The sequence below is a fragment of the Lissotriton helveticus genome, chromosome 4_1 (genome assembly GCF_964261635.1).
Source record: "Lissotriton helveticus chromosome 4_1, aLisHel1.1, whole genome shotgun sequence".
Lineage (NCBI taxonomy): Eukaryota > Metazoa > Chordata > Amphibia > Caudata > Salamandridae > Lissotriton > Lissotriton helveticus.
The window spans coordinates 407,613,216-407,633,913 of record NC_136063.1 but is presented as its reverse complement, the minus strand read 5'-3'; the positions used below and the strand labels follow the sequence as shown (position 1 = coordinate 407,633,913).

Below are 20,698 nucleotides of genomic sequence, written 5' to 3'. Positions count from 1 at the left end.
CTCTTCAAGCATACAGATTCACATGGTTAGCTATGCGTATTCTGTTCCATTCCTTACCGCTTCTCACTAACATGACTATGGTATACTTATAAACGTCAAACACGATCAATGGAATCACGTGTGGCCTTCTCCATGCTTGAGCCTTTTGTAAATGAAAGCAAACATTCTGCCCTTCTATCATCAGCCAGAGCACGGCCAAGAGCCATTAGATGAGCCTTAGGATGAGGGGTTTCTCTGTGACCTGCCCTGTCAGCCTGCCTATACACGGAGTCTCTGTGAGATCTGCTGGGAAATACACTCTATGTTGTTCCTTAGCATATTCTGCTATAATGTCATCCTTGCACTGTTTGAGGATATTGAGCACTGCACGATTTTCCTGAAACTCATAAAAAAAACACCTTGCTTCAGAAGTATGTCAAGGACCGAGGTCAAAGCACGACTATCTAGAAGTATATAAGGGTTTGTCTCTATTTCCATCTCAAGAGTACAATGTACTCGACCAATGGTAACTGGAATTTCAGCTGGGTGGAGGGACTGAATCTACTCTTTAATTAGCCATTGAAGAGATCAACCTAATTCAGGACAATGGAGATACCACAGCCCTGACATTATTAGGCCAGCAGCTTTTGATAGCATGGGTCACAGTCTGTCCGAGAAAGAGAAACAGGAAAAGGTGATCTCTTAGATCAAATCCTTTCTAGCCAACTGTGCCCACCTTCTGCCACAACCACCTTTAAGGTCAGACAAGGTGGCCATTCGATGCAGAGTTCCTTATCACCAATGCTCTTTAACACCTATGTATGTCCTCTTTCTCAGCTTTTAAAATTCTCTGGATACAGAACTTTGCCCTCTGTGGATGGCACTTATTAGACTAGATAAGCTAGTGCTGATTCATGCATTTACCCTGAAGGATTTAAGGCTGGTAAAATGGAACTTCAGTCCAGCACGGAGGGCCACACTGTTGCAGCACAGTAATTGTTGCAGAAAAGCACAACACTTATCGCAGCTTCCAAAGCCAGACTCGAAGGTGTTTCAGAGAACGGATACAAATATTTAATTTAGACCCCGGTTTTTTAAACCATATGAGAATTATTATAAAACCTATTTCCTACAAAAATATAAAACCTAAGCTGATCAGATTTGTTAAAACTTTGTGCCGTTACAACTTTCAAAATTCTACCCACTGCAGGTTGCATCTAAAAATTTCAAAAATAAATAAAAATCTTAAACCTTCTCTCGTACCTTAATCCCATGTTTTATTAAAAGAGGTTTTAATACCTTATGCTAATAGTTCTTAACCTGTGGTCCGGGGATCTCTGGGGTATACAAATAAAGAAGCAAAATGTAAAGTTGAACATTTTAAAATGTGTTAGAAGTATTAAGTAATATTAAATTGGAAGATAAAAATTAAGTTGGTATTCTCATATTGATTGCGGGAGCAGTGCAAGTACATAAAATAGAATAAACTATAGGTTGCCTCAATTGAATTTAAAAACGCTCCAACCTTTGGATTAAAAGTTTGGCTTTTTCACATTTGTTTATGAATTAAATACAATTGAGTACTGATTTGCGATTCAACCAAACGACTGGAAACCCATGCAATCCTATCTTACAGTGTAGGGTGAATATATTGATTGATAAAGCAAGTAACACTGGTGTATTAAAATCATTACATTTTCTTAATGTTAGGAGGTGATAAACGACAGTTCAGCAAGACAATCAAAACTCGAAAGTATATGGGGAAAAAAGACGGTGTTGTGTGCCACAAGTGCATATAGAGAGTGGCATGGAAAAAGGGAGACAATGAGAAGTGTGAGGTGGAGGGTGATAGACAACATTACAAAAATGTAAAGTAAAAATATACATAAAAATGCAAAATCAAAACTGAGAAACACAATGAGATAAAATCATACAACGTGTACTTCCACAGTGAGTATCACACATAGGCCAAATTGTGTGATTCTGACCCCACCCAGATTGCTTCTAGAATGAAGGTAAATAAAAGACAGGAAACATACCTGAACTATCTCCAGCATTTCTGATTTACTGATGTATCCATTCCCATCCAGATCATACATGCTGAACGCCCATTTCAGTTTCTGTTCCAGTTTACCTCTGGAAGTTACACTCAAAGCGATGATGAATTCTCTAAAATCGATTGTCCCATCTCCATTGGCATCGAAGGTGCGAAATACATGTTCTGCAAACTTGGAAGCATCCCCGTAAGGAAAAAAGTTCCCATATATCTTTTTAAACTCCTCCATTGATAAATGTCCGCTTGGGCAATCTCTGAGGAAACCCTTGTACCACTCTTGGATTTCATGCTCTGTAAAGTCTGTGCTTTCTAATAAATCCTGCATAACCTCCGGGCGCAATTTGCTGTTTTGTTTCCCCATCTTGTTCTGTGAATGTTAGCTGCAAGTAGACAAAAAGAGGAAAGTTAACCAAATATACGTTTTTGAACCAAGCTCAATGTTGTGAGATAGATATGTGTGTGTGAAAAACAGACTGACACAGGACTTATCTGAAACATATTTAATGTGCTGCAATACAGACACACACATTTATATGCCTGTGTGTGTGTGTGTGTACACACATGAAAGCATGTTAGAAGTTAGGCTATAAATACGTTATTTTAAAAAGGTGAAAAGTAAAAAAATCAACATAGCAAACACGTGATTACTCGGTGTCTTGAAGTTTAAGGTAAACAGAAAACATTTGGAACACCCTGTAGAAAGGCTTGACTAAACAAATAAATACACCCCAAATGTGAATTCAGCATGGACTGCTACAAGCAAGTAACTCAACTGTGATGTTTTCCTATTACATGTTGGTACTTGTAATTGGTTGCCGGTTATAAATGCTGCTCCCCAATGCCAGGCTTCGAAGGAAAGACAGCACCATGCCATCTACCCGCACCAGACTTGGAACAAGCCCTTCTCTGTATAAACGTAGAACACTGCTTCTTTCAGAAAGATGGCAACAAGTGATGCATGTGCTTGTTTCTACTGTAATGCGAGAAGCAATACATTGCTGTCCATAGTAGTAGGTTGCACACAGGCGCTATGCTATGGCGGAGAAGGTAGGACGGTGGAGTTGTGGCGGCCGGAATTGGAATATGTGCACTGTACATTACTCAAAGATCGCTAATGAAAGCGTTTTGCTCCCATGAGCTAACTAAACAGCAAGCTAAAGAAGAAAAGCGGGGGGAAGGGGAGAAAGAACCGGGTACAGAGAAGATAGGAGTTTGAAACAGAGGCAGTCTTGTCTCAATTGAATCCAATGACTATCTCCCATCTCTCGAGCCACAGCGGCTTGCAATGAAATATGATCAGCTGCTTAGGTTTGCATTGTACTATATGTGGGCTCTCCCATGGTATGTAAGGTGTGTGTGTAAAAATAACCCTGACGTGAATGTAGGCAATCACAAATGTATCAAAACTTTTATTTAACCATTTAGTGGTTAATAGGTAAGTAAATTATCAGGACTACCGTATCCGTTTAAGTCTTTCAAGCCTACCTTTTATTTTAAATGAAAGGACCTTCTTTTCACTAGTCTTGTTGTAAGAATATACTTAAACGCTCGGCGATACTTTTAAAATATAAATGTAGTGTGTTTTAAAGTACTTGTTTGTATATGAATAATATTGTAATGAATTAATGAAATATTTGAAGGAATGAAGGCATGTGCCCTATTTATTATTATGGATACATTCAACTATAGATTCATGCTTGCCTTTAGCAGGGAGGAGAAACTTCAAATCCTACTTTCACCTCCTGACTTTTCTCTCAGAAACACTATTTAAGCTCTCTTTTTGAAGCAGGGCGATTCCTTCGGCTTGCTTGCTCTTGCAGGGATCCCCCCCTGTCCTCATTTCTTGGTTGAACCTGGCAGGCCCCGGCCCTAACCCCGCGATGCAGCCATCCAGACGGCACTATATGTTATGCCGAGGAGACACGCGTCCCCAGACTGGCGTGGGCCGCGTCACGGCGCTTCCTCTAGCACGCAGCAGCTGAACGTCAGCCAGCGCCGGAGGCGTCTCTATTTCCGGGTCCGTGACTGGGCCACACTGCTCGATTGTTGTGAGGAGTTGGCCAGCATTCAACAGAGATTCCGTTACGTTGGTGATAATTAAACCAAAAATCCAGCCCAATGCAACCAACGTAGCTGCCACCGCTTACGCAAGAGAGGGAGCCCAGTGAGGGACTGTTCGGGAGGTATGCTGCCTACCAGGAAAACATTACACAAATTAAGTTAAACGAGAGCAGGGATGTACACCTACTGTAAAAGCATACAACAAAGATAGAAAAGAAAGGGGAGTAATCATAAATGGCAACATTTTAGAAAAAGAAAGAGGGAGATAAAAAAAAAAGAATCCAGAGAATATATTTCTCCCATTGACTTCTACTAAAGCAGAGGCAATTTTATGCGTGAGACAGACAGTCATTTCTGGCTTAAAAAATCGTGAGTGTCCCGCCGAAAGCGGGTCTATTTGCATGTATGAGTTTGTACATCAGCTAAAGGGGCCACTCCCCTATTCTATAGCTATGCTTGCCGGCACGCGGACCAAAGACGGCGGCAGTGGACTACCAATGTAGGCTGCAGGTCCTTGCAAAGATGGGCCTCTCGCCCCCCTTTAAAAAAAAAAAATACTCTGACGCACAAACGAGTGCGACCAGGATTACCAATATGACAGCTATGTTGGAATAAAATGGAATTTCTTACCTCACTGACGGAGAACACTACAAGGACACGCACAATGGAAATTTAAAACATGTTCAAAAGAAGCAGCATCGCACCTATGGAAGAGCAATAATCACGAGCAGGCAATAACTCCTTCAACCAAACCATCCCCCTGGAAAAACACCAGAAACTCGCACTTCTACCAAGGAAGTGTACTCAGTTTGTCCTCTGCAGCCTCAACCCCTCAACAGTTGATCTGGTCAGATAGACCTCACCCAACAGTATGAATAGGCTAGGATCTAAAGCCTCATTTGGAAGCATTGTATAAACAAAGGTATGGCCTTGGTGCTCCACCAGCAGGTCGCTATGATGGTCAAGGTTACTGCGAGGCTAGTGATGAATTTCCTTACACACATTTTAGGCCAAGTGCTGATGAGGTACAGGGTCTTCACTCCAAATTGTTGCGACAGGTCGCTACATCATGGTAACTGTGTGTCAATGGCCAGTGAGGACAAGAGCGGGTGAGCGAATATTCTCAGCTAACAAGACTGTTGGTTCGGGGGCTGGTGGGCCAGGATCCCAAAAGGGTTAAATCTGATCTGATCTGCCACTTAATGCAAAGATTAAAACACTTGAAACCCAGTGATTAATCTTACACAACTGCACAGCAGAAATCAGAACTTTGAATGTTTAGTCAGAAAATGGATTTGTTTTAGTACTGGCTCTCAATGGTTATAAAAAGGAAAATCAAGTCTGCTTCTCAGAATACCCACTATGTATACATTTACAAGGTCAAGGTCATTTACATATAGATGCACCCAATTGTCAGTCATTTTGTTCAAGACAAAATAAAGACTAAGGATTGTGGCAGGATACCCAGCTTTCATGAGAGGCTGCCCCAATTTTCCTTTAATACCACTGTCCTTTGCACCTGTACATCACGTTCCACTTTGGCTGCACGTATTTGGTTAACTACACCAGTAACAATACTATGTGCCTGTGGGATGGCCTTCAGGTGGATCACTAACTAGGAGCTGAACTATACTAAAAGACTATGGATTCGGACTGTTCTGGGCCTATAAACCAGAGCTTAAAGTAAACCGATTCCAGACCATTAACACTTACATGGTATATCTCTGCCAGAAGGCACCAGTCTGACGAGGAACTGAGGAAAGCTTGCTCTCAGATATAACACTTTCCGAACCAGCTATGGTTTGAATGTGACATTGCTGCCTTGGAAACTAACAGCCTTTGCAGTTGTGAGGATGAATTACAAATAGGCTGCACTGTTCCACTGTATGTGGCATGTTCTTAAGTGGGTGTGCCAGGCACAGATTAGGACAGTGAACCCTATTACTGCAAATGCACTGCTCACAAAGCAGGGGCAAACACACGCCTGGAGTGTCAAAAGCGCATTAGTGAGAGGCTGAAGACACCAGCCTGCCATTATCTGCATGTGGAGATCCAATCTCATTTTCAAAGGGGCAGGCATCCCAAAGCAGGCTGGTGTGACTGACTCCACTTCCTCCCAGTGGGTCATCTGAATGTCAGTTTCTACACCCACGGGGGATCTATGGAGGGCACATGGGCTCCATGGATTCATTCAATCAAAAGGTCAGCTCCATGGTTTACCCCTAGCTTAAAAGCCTTGCAGGGACATTGCAGAAAACTAGAGAAGCAATGGCGGAAAAACTACAAAATAGAAGACCTGAATTTATAAAGCAGCACATAGATCCTACCACCAGCATATCAAAATAGAAAAAAAGATATTCTATTCAATCTTAATAAATAAAGCAGCTAACCAGAAGACTATTTTTAATATAGTAAAATTATTTATTAACCCAAAAAGCCATGATCAGGAAATCCCTCCATCACAGAACTTATGTGATCGAATCGCTGATTTCTTTGATAATAAAATCTGTGATCTGAATAAAGACTTTACGAGTACACTCCCCCAAACGCAAAACGTTCAGATCACAAGGGAAAAATGGGAACTCACGTGTTTTAAGGAGATCAACTTAGAACAATCCAGGCAAGTCATTCTCTCCTGCAAACCAGGCTCACCTTTCGATCCATGCCCCCCTAAATTTTTTTACATGCGCTGGTGGACACTATAAATCCCATCATTAATCAGATTATTAATGCCATCTTCAGGTTAGCAACCATCCCCAATAGCTGGAAAACCACTGCTGTGAAACCACTTCAAAAAAAGAAACTTTCGGACCCCACAACCGTTTCCAATCTTAGACCCATTTCATTGTTGCCGTGCTTGAGTAGAATCGCAGAGAAACTGGTTAACATCCAACTCAATGACTTCATGCAAGAAGCTAACATCTTACATCCCAAGCAATCTGGTTTCCAACCGGGTCATTCAACAGAATCAGTACTATTGCATATCACTGAGTCGCTAAAACTTGCCATGGATCAGAGTAAAGGTGCAGTACTGGTTCTGTTGGATTTGTCAGCTGCGTTTGACACGGTTTCTCATGATATTCTGAGAGACAGACTCGCACATAGTGGAATCACAAACAATGCATTGGCCTGGATTTCATCCTTTTTAGAAAACAGACATCAGATTGTAACAATTGGATATTACAAATAGCGAGAAAAAGGGCTGGCATCAGGAGTTCCTCAGGGCTCTGCCTTGAGCCCAACCCTTTTTAACCTTTATATGGCACCGCTGCTCTTTCCGATAGACACCTATTACATTGAATGCATCGCTTATGCAGATGACACTCAACTGATCCTCCCTCTCTATAAAAATTCTACAGTGGCGGAAGAAAAATGCCACCACTGTCTAACAGCAGTGATGTATTTCAGATGATTCAGTTGCATCCAATCCAACAGCTCCAAAACAGAGATTATGCTGTTTGGCAAGGCCAACGCTTACAGACCTGATCAGTGGTGGCCATAAAATTCGGCTCCACCTCCAAATACAGTAGACCCTGTGAGAAATCTGGGAATAAAATTTTGATCACACAATATCCTTCCACAAGCAAGCTCTCGCTGTGGCAGGTACCTGTTTTCAAACAATAAAAACCCTCAGAAAATTCTTCAATCTACTCCCAATGCGTGGTAGCAGCCTTAATCCTATCTCGCCTGGAGTACTGTAATAGTCTTTATGCAGGCACCAATAAAAAGGTCCTGCGAAGACTACAGGTAGTCCAAAATGTTGCAGCGAGATTGGTACTCAACCTGCCCAGAGACGACTCCTCAGCAACAGCACTAAAAACCCTTCATTAGTTGCCTGTCCATAAGAGGATTCTTTTTAAAGGTCCTGACCATCATTTATAAAATGACAACAAAAAAAAAACAGACCAGAATACTTAATGTCAGAACGAAACCATACACCACCCAACGCACTCTAAGGTCATCTTCAGAGAATTTTTTTGATGTACCTCATTTCAATCTTAAAACCAGAGGTGGAAAGACATTGGCAGCCCTAGGGACCAAAGCCTGGAACTTCTTGCCAGATGATTCAGAAAAGGGGGTGGTGATGAACAGAGTGTCTGAATTAAGCAGACCACTCTTACCCAGTCCAAAGATCAGGGCTTGATCCATCACCGTTTTTTAGCTCACTGCACCATCCCAGCTCAGAACTTGGCTATATGCAAATTAGTCTGTTCCTGTCCCAGTGCATGATGGGAACAGGGCAAACCAAACTACCAAGCCAATTCTTATACTGGGAAGGAAACAAGCTTCCGGGGACCGGTTTCTGCCATTTCAGGCGTCGTCGGCCCGGCTTGCTTGAATCCTGATGGTGCAATGAGCAAGGGACTCACATCGGAGTATACCCTTCCACGCTTATGGTGGACAAAATGATTCAGAAAAGGGGGTGGTGATGAACAGAGTGCCTGAATTAAGCAGACCACTCTTACCCAGTCCAAAGATCAGGGCTTGATCCATCACTGTTTTTTAGCTCACTGCACCATCCCAGCTCAGAACTTGGCTATATGCAAATTAGTCTGTTCCTGTCCCAGTGCATGATGGGAACAGGGCAAACCAAACTACCAAGCCAATTCTTATACTGGGAAGGAAACAAGCTTCCGGGGACCGGTTTCTGCCATTTCAGGCATTGTCGGCCCGGCTTGCTTGAATCCTGATGGTGCAATGAGCAAGGGACTCACATCTGAGTATACCCTTCCACGCTTATGGTGGACAAAATGATTCAGAAAAGGGGGTGGTGATGAACAGAGTGCCTGAATTAAGCAGACCACTCTTACCCAGTCCAAAGATCAGGGCTTGATCCATCACCGTTTTTTAGCTCACTGCACCATCCCAGCTCAGAACTTGGCTATATGCAAATTAGTCTGTTCCTGTCCCAGTGCATGATGGGAACAGGGCAAACCAAACTACCAAGCCAATTCTTATACTGGGAAGGAAACAAGCTTCCGGGGACCGGTTTCTGCCATTTCAGGCGTCGTCGGCCCGGCTTGCTTGAATCCTGATGGTGCAATGAGCAAGGGAACTTCTTGCCAACACAACTTAGACACACACAAACTGAACCCTATTTCAGGAAGTCCTTAAAAACCTGGATCTTTGGCATCCCAGATAACACCCTGTGGTCTCTCATCTAAAGCTCTGACATTATAGTTCATGCCAGCCCTTCTCCGATCAGGTGCTCTCTTTCCGTAAAAGCGGCAAGATACTCCTTGGAGTAAACGTTGCACTATATAAAAGTACCTGCAATCATTCATTTAATCAGTGAGCCTCCTGGCAGATTCTTTGCCACTGCACAAAGGCAAAATAATTCCTCATTTGCATTGGACCATGCTCCTTTCCAAGGTTACGCCTCCACGTGATCACGCTGGGTCACAACTTGTGCCAGACTACTTCATATTCTAATAGAAATGGCTGCACAAGCGTGTGTTTTCCCTTCTGAAAACCGAAGTACTCCAGGGGCACAAACACACCTGTTCCACCCCAGGGGCACTTTATATAGTAGACCTCCTCTTCTGATCCTGCCATGGCACACTCTCTGCCAAGCTTGGCTTCGACACGCGGTGCCATACAAAACCAATGCCACCCCAATGCAACATCCCAGCCTGTGACTGAGAGGGACTGCTTGATAAACCTTGGCACATGGTAGCAAAAAACTGGTTCGACTTTCTACTAACCATGTACACAACAGCTAAATCGTAAACAAAGTTCAACTTCATTCCAATCGTCCTGTGATTTTGTACAGTAAATGCTGAGTCATGAACCTATACTGAATCATGCTGATTTCAACTGATCAATTATTTATTAACTGGCATTTGTGCCATCATGAAGGCCTCTGGTCCCTTTACAACCACGACAAGCTCTTGCAACAATGCAGCAGCGATCTTACATCTCTTACTCCACGGCAGCTTTGGAGTCAACACCAGCTCCCTCCACATTCTGACACACACTGTCCTGGGACGAAACTAGTCTGAATCACCCCCACATGTCCAATGAAGCCAAGGCGGGCCTCATTACTAGCCGCAAACTCGCTTCTGTTTCGACGATGGAGCATCAGCCCGTTCTTTAGCACCCCTCTCGCCTAGCTGTACCTACCGCACTCCGCAGCTGTTCTCTAGTGCAAACATTCAGCTTCCGTCCCAATTTAGGACAAAAAACACACACACTTATGCTGTGGGGACTTGGCTTTCTGTGACAAAAGCACAAGGTCTTTAATTTGTAGAAGTAGATTTTATCAACCCACAACACCAAATATGTGGGTGGAGGCATGTGGGCTGATGGTGCTTTTAGAGTGTTCGAGAGTAAACTATTCATAATGAAAACCCAATGCTCCAAACATCTGATAAGGTCTGCATATGATGGTTTATCTTTGAGAGTGTCAGTGTCAACATTTCCGCTAATTCCTCCAGCACGTGGATGAAGTGGTGATGACAACTGCTTCCACTGGCAACATTTCTGCAGTTGTTTGAATATATGAATTCTAGAGACCACAGAAAAGTGAAGTTCTTTGACATTACAATAACAGAGTAAATACAAGCGAAAACAGGCTTGAAACTAAAACATTCACCTGAAATGATGGTTTGTATAGTATGCAGATGACACTGAGAACTGCAGGGATATCCTTTTGGAGGAGGTTGTTGGAACCACAGAGACACTCATTTGGAGTGAGATCAACTTGAACTTAGACTCCAGGGCCAATGTATCAATAAAGAATTTGCCACCTTCATCAGGTTCGTTAATTGTCATTTTACGGTTTGAACATATGAAAGGACAGCACATTGTATCCAGTTTCACATGAGCTCAATGCACACAGTGGAACTCAATATTAGGGTTAAGGCACAGACAAGGGCCTTAAAATTCAACCAGCCTCTGAAATACAGCAGAAACCATACCGCTGACCAATCCCTGCAAACCCCTGTGCCCCCCCCCCCAACATCATGAAGTTTTGATGCCCTGAAAACGAAATTAAAAGTATGAATACATCGACCCAGACTGTGCCACTTAGTCAGGGATACTACATTCGTAAATTGAAGGGGCTCGTCAGAAGGTAACCTGGGAGCAGAACAGTCTTCCGGGCAGCACGGACCTAAAATGCCTGGGGTTTCAACATTCCTATCTCTAGACAGCCTGCCAGAGCCGTAAGTTACATCTGTGGCTAGCTGTGGCCCCGGCAAGACACTCTTGGACCTCACTCAAAGGATCACTGGCTTGAATGTGGCCACACTTTAGCCTCAGTGCCGGCTGTAAATTCGGGATTCACTCAGTCTAGTGGAGCCCTGAGAGGATCGGAGGCACAACTGGATGCATCTGGTGAAGTTCACCCAAACTAGTCTGAGTCCAGGCGCTTCATACTAGATTGTATGTTCTTCCTGCAAAGTTGCAATACTGATACAACACAACTAGAACACCACAATTGCATGAAAGGTTGTTAATTTCTCTTAGTCCAAGCCCAATGGTAATATAATCGGACTAGTTCCAAAGCCTTTTCATATAATTTGAAAAATGTAGACTGTAAGGATATATGTAGGGTGCAAACTATCTGGAACTATGTGCCACGCTTAGTGCTCTTTGGTCAGATCTTGAAAACCACTTGCCTAGGTGGCTAAAGAGTAAAGATTGAGTTTTAGAAGATTACTGGGGCTTGAGGTCAGCAGAGCATCAAGCACCTGGGAGAGCGTTGCACAGATTGGTTTTTCCTGGGTCAACAATTAGTGATCACAGTCAACTTTCCTTGAAATCGAGCAGATGGGCATAGACCCGAGTTCACTTTGAACTGTCATGACAACAACGTTTTGTAGACCAGGCCCATGAAGAAAAAAAAAGCAGCGGTCACTGAAATGTAACAATTTGTACAACTACTAGTCGAGGACGGTTGTAAGAGAAGACCAAGGTATCTTTTTTGGAAAGGGGAGGTGAGCTAGGATCTGTTTTGTGCAAAAAGAGTTTAAAATCTTTTAACACCTGGCTACTGTCTTTTGCATAGATGGCACTGAAACTGAATCAATCTTTACTCTGCAGGTAATGCATTCCTGCAAGTCAACTGTATAGCATATCACAAATAACAATGGAGGAAAAGAGATGAAGTGGTGTAAACCAACAATTAACTTACCTACCGACGTACGGCTGATATTTTATAACTTCTCATTACTGCAGGAGGACAAAACCCTACACACACTCATGGAAAGTTACAGAAGTAAAACCTATGGACCCCTGGGGCTCAGGTCTGAACTTGAGCAGCCCAACTTTGAGTAATGCCAACCCTTCCATTGGCAAAATAAACCCACACTGACAAAGACAACAAGTTGGGCCTCATCACTCATAAACAGGCACGTCTGCTTCCATACATACGCACATAACGAAATTGAGCCATGGACAGAAGCAGAAAGCCACACAAAGAGAGACTACACACACAAGCACATTCTCACACGGAAAAGTGTACCAAGGTAGAAACTGAGATGGGGTAGTATAAGGGGGAGAGAGTATACCTATGTGCAGAGCTAATAATATGCCCATTTGTGTCAGGTGAGGTCTTCTTTCTTGTCCATCCCGCTCTCTTCCTCACTGTCTGTAGGTTCATCCATTCCCTTCAGGACACTTCTCATGGTGCAGCAAGTGCTCCCCTTACATGCAGAACTTTTCTATACTTCCTACTTGCATCATGCTGAAAAGATCTCTTCTCTCTCCTTGACATTTGCCGTATTCAGAGTCCTGAATTGCGATATCAAATGTAAATGTAGGTACCCCTTGAACTATGCTTCACTCCGAGTGAGTGAAGGATGAATGCAGATGATGCTACCGCTCTCCTGGCCACAGCTCTCAGTATGATGTGACACTGGGAATGAGATGAGGCAAGAATTGAGCAGGTTGGCAGAGTGAACATAAGGAAGCGATGGAGAGGAATTGCAAGTGGTTCGGAAACCGAAGGGCAAGTCCTTTCCCTGCACTATTCACAGCGAGACCGGCAGTTTACACAGTTAACCAGTGTGTACTTGGACACCCACTGCAGGAGGACTGCACTGTGTTTGGGGACGGGGACTTTGGAAGTGCTGCAATAGATCGGGGCAGGTTGCGGTGGAAACCACAGACACCTATTCACAAATGGAGAATGAAAGAACCACCAATGATATATAGCAGCCTATTTGTACCCCAGGTCGCAAATCATGGACGACTACCCTGCTGTCATTGCTGGACACCTTCTCTCTCAGATGTTGGAAATGCTTTTCTGCTATCTGAAAAGTGGACCAGGGCCACTGTTGTGGGACCACCTGTGCAGGAGGGAGGCAGGATACACACTTCGTAAAGCATTTATGTCCTGTAATGTGGAAGCAGACATTTCCAGCGGCTGGTATCAGGAACAGACTGGTTATAAGAATACACTTCAACATATCCACACTACTCAAGCAGGTCTCCCATTGAACATCTGCTGAAATGGAGAAGTAAGTATTCAGAATTTACATCTCTTCATTTACACATAGTTTATTCTCGAGGACTGCAATTTTGTAACACTCAGTATGCTTTTTCCTAATAATTATCATCCAGAAGGGAAAAAAAGCCAGCCAACATTGCACAATAGGACATCCTCTTTGACAGGGTGGATTCCAAGCTTTCATCGCATTCCACTAAGTATAGGGCAGTTGCTAAGTTTGTAAACACTAGTATTAAATGAACAGCAGGGGAGTTGGCAGAACAACCCAGTCATTTCTTGGCGGTATTTGACTATCTTCAAGCCACATTCCTTCACATAAGGCTTCAAAGAGGTCAAACTCTTTTTAGAGAGTCGCTTGCTATCTGCAGCAACTATTTGTGCGCTTTTTTCATGAAATGGCTACCACGCAATACGATGAAACCATTTTACAACAACGGTACGTCTAAACGTCCGGTTGTACACTTTAGAACTACTGTTATCCTACACTGCTTCCCTAATTCTATGCCCCTTTGAGATCAGTTCGATTTTAAAATTAGGTCCATAATCTTTACATTAAAATAACATTTGCATACTTTGTTCTAATTTCTATTCCCTGGTCTACTTAATTTTTAACTACTCCTAGAATAAGTGCTTCAGTAACTCTTCCCCAGAGCATGAGAATTCTTTGATACTCCCACGAGATATGCTTGGAACTGTGATGACCAGCAGTCGAGAATCAGAACAAAGGCACCTCTGAGGTAAAGCAAAAACTTGGCACTCTTCACGGACTGTTCAGTCTGTTCATCACCAGTCTGGTTGCATTCCCTTGCATCTACTCCTACAGTGCTGCAACATTTCAACAATCCTAAAACTATTCACGTAGTAAAATCCTGTGGCATAAAGAACAAATGAGTGTCTTTTGAGCCTTCGCATACACGAGGATGCACATAAGATGGCGGCCCGTTCATGCTCCTAGTAGGGAAAAAACACCATACAGATCTCCCGAATATCTGAAGATTTGCTGCAGAGAGCTTTAGCTGCCTGTTGCAGGCAGCGTTGTAATCAATACTTTAATATATACTCGTACTGGGCTTTAGGCCAATCCCTGCTCATGATTTCATAACCCTGTCTATTTCAATTCCTTGCTCCCATTTCAATGGCTTTCTTCTTTATTCCTGCGTATGTCCCACACCAGGATTTAAATGTCACTCTGCTTCTTACTGGGCGAGTGTATTGTTCCACTGTCAACATCAGGCAACTATTTTGCTTTTGCATGTTTGTCCAGCATTTGAGCCGTAGGATGCAAGGGGAATGCATGTTCTGCTCCTCCCTCTGGTCGCCTGCCCCCACACTAAGCACTGCTGCTGCCCAGTATGGCTCTCGCCCATCTCCCCTGCTCCCATCAACCCCCACGCATCTATCCCCCCCACCCTACTCTTCTATGTCCTGCTAGCCCCAAGACCACGGGTTCCCACCACTATTAGCGTTGTTATTGCTGGTAAAATTGTGTTGTACGAGTTGGCAAAGTCAATAGTGGCGAGTGGCCTTCGTGGAACATTATTTTCTATACTTTCATGATGGCCGCGTGCCCTTTCCCGCCTTCATGGGCTTCCAGTTTTTGTCTTACTTCTGCTTTCTCCCTTTAGTGTTTTTCTCGCTCCATCACAACAACTCTCAACCTGAGCAGCTCTAGAAAATATAAAAGAAGTCCATTCAATAATAGCTTTCCAAAATTATGCAGTTTTCTGTGTCTTCTTTATTTCTTCCAAAATAGATCCAGTCACTGGGTGCAAGACGCCGAGATACGATGAGGACGATATGAGAAACGTGCTTTACTATAGTGGATGCAAATTTCGGGAACTATAATATACCTACAATCTAACATCGTGTACCGCGGAGGAAGTTAAACCTCGATTGGAGGATCTTTAATACTGAGAACTTTTAAGATATTCTATTTAAAATATAGAGAGATTGCCCTGACGAAGTCTTTTGGCAGTAAAGCCAGACGAAACACGTGTGGGCAAGGATCAGTTGGTAATTTGTATATGAAGATAATTGGATTAATTGCACCCAGTGACAGGATCTATTTTGGAAGAAATAAAGAAGACACATAAAACTGCATAATTTTGGAAAGCTATTATTGGCTGCACTTCTTTTATATTTTCTTGAGTTGCTCAGGTTGAGAGTTGTTGTGAAAAAGTTGTTGGCATACTTTGTGTACCTATTATTACAACCCATGACAGGAGTTGTATCTCTACCTTGAGCATATGCTAGGTTGACTTATAAGAATACAGATTTTGATGCACACTATTTTTGCGCAACATTCCCTACTGTCACAAAATTGTATTTTTCTCGCTCTAGCTCTGTCAGAGGCTGATATGTAAATCTCAATGACCAAAATGGAGTGTGGATGTCCACCACCTGCAACCACATGCACCATTTACGCGCTGCTCCCACTCCCAGTCTACCACACAGCGGTATTGTGCATGTCACCTGAAAACTACATAAATAGCCTGTTGTGCAACCCACAACCCTGCACACCTGGCTCATAGCCTAGTCCTAATCGAAAGCTCTCAGCTGCATAAACACAGCCAATTAAAAAAAAAAAAATTAATGAGACTCAAGAAGTTCGATTAATCCCACCAATTATAAAATGCAGTTCAGACGCAGGCAACTAGATAATTGAAATATTTTTTGTTGGAAATCTAAATAAATAGACTAGGAGTTTAAAGTCCGAGGCAAGATGGCGGACGCAGCAGCGTCCGAGTGAGCAGCTTGAGGTGGAGGCTCTCGCCAGGCTAGCTTCTTCGTTTCTCTTCCTTACCAGACGGAGCCTTATCGACCCTTGTTAAAAACTATATGTTCCACTATTGAAGCCCGGAGACCTTTCTAATAGAAAAGCCAAGAAAAAAAAACCTTACTGGAATGCGGTTTGACCTTTGGGGAAGTTATCGCAGGACGCTCCGGCTGGCGTGGCGGTGTTCGATTTCACCGACGGCTCGCACACCTGGTACGCCTCGTCAGTGGTCGGGGCGGACCCGCGAGGCTGGAAGGCTCGGTCGGAGCTGTGTGAGAGATCTCTGAACTGGGAGACAGCAGCGCGAACAGAACTATCAATTTCGGAGCGGACGCAGCCGCTCTCCCGCTGGCAGTGTAGACGGAGACGAAGTCCCCGAACAGTGATGGCTCCGAAAAACCCAAATACAGGAGCGGTTTCCAAGCCCCAAAAGCCGAAGACAAGAGCAGCTACAGCTACAGCCACAGCGGCCACGGCAGTGGTACAAGCTTCAGCACAGACTAACGGTGAGGTAGTGGCTGCTCCGAGCTTGTCTAATCCTGTTGCTGAGATTGCTTCTATTGAACCCTCCTTAGATTGTATATCTAATGACCCTAATAACGCTTTAGCACAGTCAAATCAGTTAAATCTGTTGAATTCTGGGACTTGTAGGACAGGTGCTACACCAAAAATTCCAGGGATGTTTTCTAAAAAAAACTCAGCTCTCGTTAAGGGATTAACAACTTCCTCTAAAACTTTGAATACATCGTCAGGTATACAGTCTGAGCAGTCTGAGCAGCTACAAGCAGTTGGAACTTCCAACACTAATATACTGATCACCGGAGGACAGGCTATAATAGACTCCGCCACTGAGACATTAACAGCACAGCTTCCGGGAGTACAGGCTTCAATAACACAAAATGATGTAACTATTATTGAACATGCCATACTTGAACCAGCTGAATCGCAATTCATTGGGGAAGATTAAGAGTCTATTGATTCGGCTGGTAATTTTTACTCCATGAATGATCTTTCTCAAGCTTTGGACTCAGACTGCACAGATCCTGATAAAGATTTGAGTGATACTGGTTCTGTGCAGGATATAAGGAACTCTGGTGTCGATGAGGAAGAGGAAGGTTCCGATATCGAAGACTCGCCAAATAGACTAGAATGGGGGAGTGAGGGGAACTCGGTTATTACAATACAAGGCAGTAACCCCCATGCTACTCCACTGGCTAGATTATCAGAACCCGTATTTGAAGGACTTGAAGGACCTGAAACACCTGAAATTACACTGGCAGTTCTATATCAGGTAATGCTCCAGCACAGGGAAGAAACGAGAGCTGAGAATCTTCGTACACAGGGAGCTGTGCGAAAGTTACAAAATAATTTAAGGAGATTGGCTAAGACATCTACGGAAACAAATGTGAGAGTAACGGAGGCAGAAGGTAGGATCTCGACAATAGAAGACGATATCGCTCAACAAAAGGTTCAAATCCAGGCGATGGAAGGACTAAAGGAAGAAATTAACTGGAAACTTGTTGATTTGGAGAATAGGTCGCGCCGGAATAACCTCAGAATTTTGGGCATACCAGAGGGAATGGAGGGGGTAACGTGAGGCAATTTGTAACTGAGCTTTTTTCAGAGGCCTTTCCTGAATTAACACAATGGAGATGGGAGATTGAACTCCAGAGGGCCCACAGATTCCCTTTCCAAAAAAATCTTCGACAAAAATCAGACTCCAAACCTCGTGCTATTTTGGTTTCTTTAAACAACTTCTTAGCTAGGGAGGCTCTTTATGATCTGGCCAGGCCTGACAGGAAACGTAAGGGTAAAGGAGTAGATTTTTTTGTACGTCCTGATTACTGTCACGCCACGGTTCAGCAGCGCTGGCAGTTTCGAAAGCTTATCTCTCCATTCCAAGCTAAGGGTGCCCAAGCCTTCCTCCTTAACCCTGCTAAGTTAAAGGTTATCCATAAAGAGCGATCCTACTTTTTGACCTCGGAAAAGGCAGCAAAGGAATTATTAGACTCATTTTGATTACTGTTTATTGTATTAAGGCGAGTATTCAATGAATGAATGGCTACGCTAATTTTTTGTTATTCTAGTGGGGAAGGGTGATTTGATTAGAGCACCTTCATTGTAGTAGCTTCCTGCTTTTCAATTGTTTATTGTGTTTTTTTATATGCAACCTAAACAATCGCTATTACGCTCTTTTTATTTTCTCTGTGTAGGTTGTATTCGACATATTATAATGATAGAAGCGAGCTGTTAGGCGGGTGCCACTCATAGCTTCTCATGACATCAATATTAGGGACTAGTAAGTCCCTTTGCCTCGTTTGGGTTGGGGGTTGGAGGGGGGTCGGCTTGGGCTAATCCGGGGGTGGCTAGGGAGGGAGAGTGGGGGTGCAAACAATGTCAGAAAAAGTGCTAGATTGCTTGATTTCTTTTTTAGACCTTGTAAAAATAAAAATATTTTGATGCATACAGACCAGCCATGGAAACCTAGATATGTTCTGTCTCGTTGCAGATTTGGTGTTAATGCTGAGATGAATATATATGGAGGGAGGTATGTACTTGCGAAGTTAATTGATTAAAGATGGGAAAATTACGAATATGTTCTTGGAATATCTGCGAACTAAATAATAAAAAAAAAAGGGGGGGGGAATTGCTGCACATATTATATGGACTATATATGAAGATTGATATCCTTTACATTCAAGAGTCACATATTATTTGGAATGACAGACAGGTATATAAAGATTTAGGGATGGTCTTATTAGCATGTACTCGACAAGGGACAACCACAAAAGGGGTTGCAATTTTAATGAAAAAAGGCCTGGGTCTTCTCAAACGTAGTAAAGAGGATCAATATGGAAGATGGGTAATTGTCGAAATTAGTATCAATAATAAATTGTGGACATTATGCTCAATATATGCCCCGAATTCAGATGATCCGGTAGAAGCACAGAGGGGGGCACCGCCATCTTCTTGGGCTCAGTCTACAATCATGACATTTCTTAAAAATGATAAAGACCCACTAAACCCGGCATCGTATAGACCCATCTCATTAATTAATGCTGATAGACCTATTACATCTGAAGGGATTTGGTCCAAGTATAATAATAGCATTGAAAGCGCTCTATTCAAATCCAACATCCTGTGTTAAATTCAGAGCTAATAAATCTGCCTCGTTTTCTATTCAGAGAGGTACCCGACAAGGATGCCCCTCTTCTCCACTTCTCTTTGCTATTTATATAGATATTTTTTTGAATGAGCTAAACCGAGCAGAAGATATAGCTCCAGTAAGGGTTGCAGGTGTTACCTATAGAGCATTGGCATATGCGGATGATGTGGTGGTGGTGACGACACATCTATGTTGGACCCGGTCCTTTGGGCAGGTTCACCCCGTGACTTTTTGCTTTTTCCTAGCCTGTTTTTGGAACCTGGATTGGTGATTTTAGGCCTCTGCGCACTCTTTCACTGTGGTACAGTGTAAAGTGCGTGTGCTCTCTGTGAATGGATGATGAGTGACCTGCCCTCCCATAGGAATGAATGGGGAATATGTATGCCCAGGGTAGATTCCTAATGCATGGGGAGTGCAGGGTCGAGTTTGATATGTATGAACTCGTGAGAAGGAATGCTGCAGAATGGTATATGCGGCATGGCGGTGTCTAGTCTAGAAGCGCCACTTTTAGAAGTTGGCATAATTGTGTAGTGAGTCTGCTGGCACGTGATTGGCTGATGAGCCTGGGCCTGCTGGTGGATGGTCTGTCTGGTGAGTAGGATGGGGTCTGCAGGGCCCTGGAGGAGGGGGGTCTGAGTCAGCTGTAGATGAAAGGCCCCCATCTGCTGTCACGGATGGGAGGGAAGAGCTCTGGGGGTGCCAGGCTGTGCCTGTCAGCCCACCCTGCTGCCTCTCCCTCCGGATGGCCCCCTGTCACCTCTGACCTGAGGCTGACAGGAGAGGGAAACCAGATACACCCAGGGCTTAGGGCTCGCTTATACAAAGACTTCAAAAGACTACAAAGCCTTTTCTGTGTATAAGAAGGGGCTGTGTTCCCTTCCAATCTGTTCTTGTTCTTACTTCGGACTGGAATCTACCAGGGGCGGGCGCTGCCCAGCCCCTGGATGCCTGGACTTCTGGGGGACCCCTCTGCCTGTCCTGGAAGGATGGGGGACTTTGCTTTACCCTGGAGGGACCTTGCTGTATCCCCCTGAAGGACTTGGCTGGACTTGTCCCTTTAGCGCTTGGGAGCGCTTATTCTGGCCGTTAGCGCTGGGAGCGCTTTATTTGCCCTAGCGCGTGGCCCCCTCGCTTATTTTTAATTTTATTTAACTTCGGCTGCCCACGCCGTGGTTGCCGCTGCCCGGGGGCCTAAAGGTGCCCAGG

At 43.7% G+C, this 20,698-nt stretch overlaps 1 protein-coding gene across 2 annotated transcripts in view; it reads right to left on the bottom strand.

The window, feature by feature from the left end:
- The window catches only part of NCALD (neurocalcin delta), a 312,032-nt gene that overhangs the window by 85,104 nt on the left and 206,230 nt on the right, over nucleotides 1-20,698 (bottom strand). For both annotated transcript variants that reach the window (XM_078686938.1, XM_078686940.1), the window contains exon 2: nucleotides 2,019-2,415. In XM_078686938.1, coding sequence (XP_078543064.1) covers nucleotides 2,019-2,396 — 378 coding nt within the window. In that variant the 5' untranslated portion in view covers nucleotides 2,397-2,415. The remainder of the gene's footprint in view (nucleotides 1-2,018; nucleotides 2,416-20,698) is intronic.